Raw genomic sequence first — 2,296 nt, 5'->3', positions numbered from 1 at the left:
GAGAGGGAGAGAGAGAGAGAGAGAGAGAGAGAGAGAGAGAGAGAGAGAGAGACTCGTGTATTCGATTACGAAAGAATGTAATGGATAAACCTTTCCAAAATTTTACTTGACAAAAAGTAACCAATAAAATTATGAAGCATTGTACATCAAGTAACAATATCGTTATTAATCATATTAAAATTTACAATAAAATTAGAATTAAAGCTTTCTCATTAATTTGCAAAGTTCCGATGTAAATACTGTCAAAAGAAGCACTTACCTGTCGTTGAATGGATTTGGAGTAGTAGTCCGATTAGTGATACCAAGAGGAAGGTTCTATACGGGGATACCGTGATATCCTGCCGCAAGGCCGTCATCTCAGGCGGCCCGCGCCAGGTGCTCTTCCGACGTGCCGCTATCCCTGCGGTGAATCTCACCTCAGCTTTCTTAACTTCCGCCTTCGTTCCCGCCAGGTCTGCAACGTGCCGACTTCGTGCTTCACATTTCATCTGCCTGTGCCGATTCTTATCCAATTCGGATCTTCGTTTTCACCATTTAAACTGTAGCGGAAGATCGTGAGTCTCAATATCAGTTTACTATTTTCTCTGATTGTTCACGAAATTTATGTCATAAATTTTGTTTTTTTTTTGTATCGGGTACGTGCTTTTATCAAAACTATATTGGAATGTTTGAAAGTGGAAATTATTTTTTCGAGTCAAGTTTGAAACGATCTTTGTATTTGAATAAGAACTAAATTTTATCTCACGCTGTCACCATAATTTTATACATATGTTTTATCATAAATACAAATAATACTTAAATAGAATTAATTTTTTTAAATAGACGCGCTCTCTATGAAAATTAAAATAAATTATGATACGTGTCACTTTATATCGCGACTTATGTTAAATAAGTGCCATCTTTTTACATGTTACATATATTTTTTTCTAAATTGGTGTTATTATTTTTCTGTTTTTGATCGATATTTTTTATCTTAAATTGAAAAATTTGATGCTACTATTCTTTTTTATATATCTCTCTCGTAACCATCTAACAAAGGCGAGTTTCTATTAGTTATTTAGATTTTACATATGCTTATGTTTTTAACGCACAATATTGTTATATAGTGTCAATTTAAGTTGAAATATTTATATTGAATACTTTGATCTATATTCATCGACATCCATAAGTTTTTGTTGTTTATTAAAACGTCACAAAACTTTGCGATTTCTGTTTTCTTGCAAATTTTTTGTTATTTCAAGATTATATATTTTATTTGTACGAATAATAACAAGATTTTTTCGGATGATTTATTTATAACTATGTATGTCAGATTTCAAGTAAATATATCTCATTGAATCACGTAAGATTTTCTACGCGATTCTGGAATTATGATGATTACGTATCGGAAGAATATCCACGAGGACGTGTGAATACGGATCGATTCAAACACCTGTGGATGGTTGAAAGTTTCGCGTTAAGCGTAATGACGGTATCGTTTGTGTATTATATTTGCTCATAACTTTTTGCAAATATTCATTTTCTTGTATGATTCATCAATCAAAACACGACACTTGAAACCACCAGTCGCTAATTATCGCGACACGTGGTGTACGCGCGCTTTACAAAACAAAATGCACATTGCACAAACAGCGATTTTCAAGGATTCTTGGGCGCCTTTCACGCTCGACAGTTTCTTTTTTTACAGTCAATTTCATAAATTTTCCGAGAATACACACGGATAGATTTTGTGCAATTTACCTCAGCATTCTCAGCGTCGATAGATATTGTTTTTTCTTAGCTATCCACGATTTTTGATGACGTGCTTGTTAGATTTACGACATAACTGTCGATTTTCCACGAGTTTACTTCGCGGCGCGATGTCTAAATTTATCAGTCAATACTAAGCACGCGAAAGATTGCTGGACAGACTAAGAGAAGTACTCGACAGTTAGTAGTCGGTAGCCAGCAACAGCAGCAGCAGCAGCAGCAGCAGCAGCACAAAGCGAAACGTTTCGCTGTATGCCGAGCGAAGCTCTGCAAAAGCAGTCTGCACACGCGGCCGCGCTGTGTTGTATCATCCCCACTTCTCTTCTTCGAGCGTACGATTGCGGCGATGACGATAGTGGCGATGGTGGTGGTGGCGGTGGCGACGGTAGTGGTAGCGGTGATGGTGACGGTGGCGGTAGTGACGGTGGTAGTGGTGGTGGTGACGGTGGTGACGGTGGTGCCGGCGGCGGCGGCGGCGGCGGCAGCGGCGATGGCGGCAATGGCTGTGGCGGAGGTGGTGGCGGCGGCGGTGGCGGCGGTGGCTGTG

General features: G+C 39.0%; 2 protein-coding genes across 2 annotated transcripts in view; one reads left to right on the top strand and one right to left on the bottom strand.

The window, feature by feature from the left end:
• Positions 1 to 1,957, bottom strand: part of LOC108746502 (follistatin-A) — a 26,861-nt gene extending 24,904 nt beyond the window's left edge. Inside the window, exons 1-2 of the mRNA XM_018483321.1 lie at positions 1,741 to 1,957; positions 260 to 539 (exon numbers count right to left, since the gene is read on the bottom strand). Coding sequence (XP_018338823.1) covers positions 260 to 488 — 229 coding nt within the window. The 5' untranslated portion in view covers positions 489 to 539; positions 1,741 to 1,957. The remainder of the gene's footprint in view (positions 1 to 259; positions 540 to 1,740) is intronic.
• Positions 1,958 to 2,001: 44 nt separating this feature from the next.
• Positions 2,002 to 2,296, top strand: part of LOC108745897 (putative glycine-rich cell wall structural protein 1) — a 2,867-nt gene continuing 2,572 nt past the window's right edge. The window contains exon 1 of the mRNA XM_018482308.1: positions 2,002 to 2,293. Coding sequence (XP_018337810.1) covers positions 2,002 to 2,293 — 292 coding nt within the window. The remainder of the gene's footprint in view (positions 2,294 to 2,296) is intronic.

This window comes from Trachymyrmex septentrionalis, unplaced genomic scaffold, assembly GCF_001594115.1.
Source record: "Trachymyrmex septentrionalis isolate Tsep2-gDNA-1 unplaced genomic scaffold, Tsep1.0 scaffold107, whole genome shotgun sequence".
Taxonomy (NCBI): domain Eukaryota; kingdom Metazoa; phylum Arthropoda; class Insecta; order Hymenoptera; family Formicidae; genus Trachymyrmex; species Trachymyrmex septentrionalis.
This window is presented reverse-complemented; position numbering and strand designations above follow the sequence as displayed.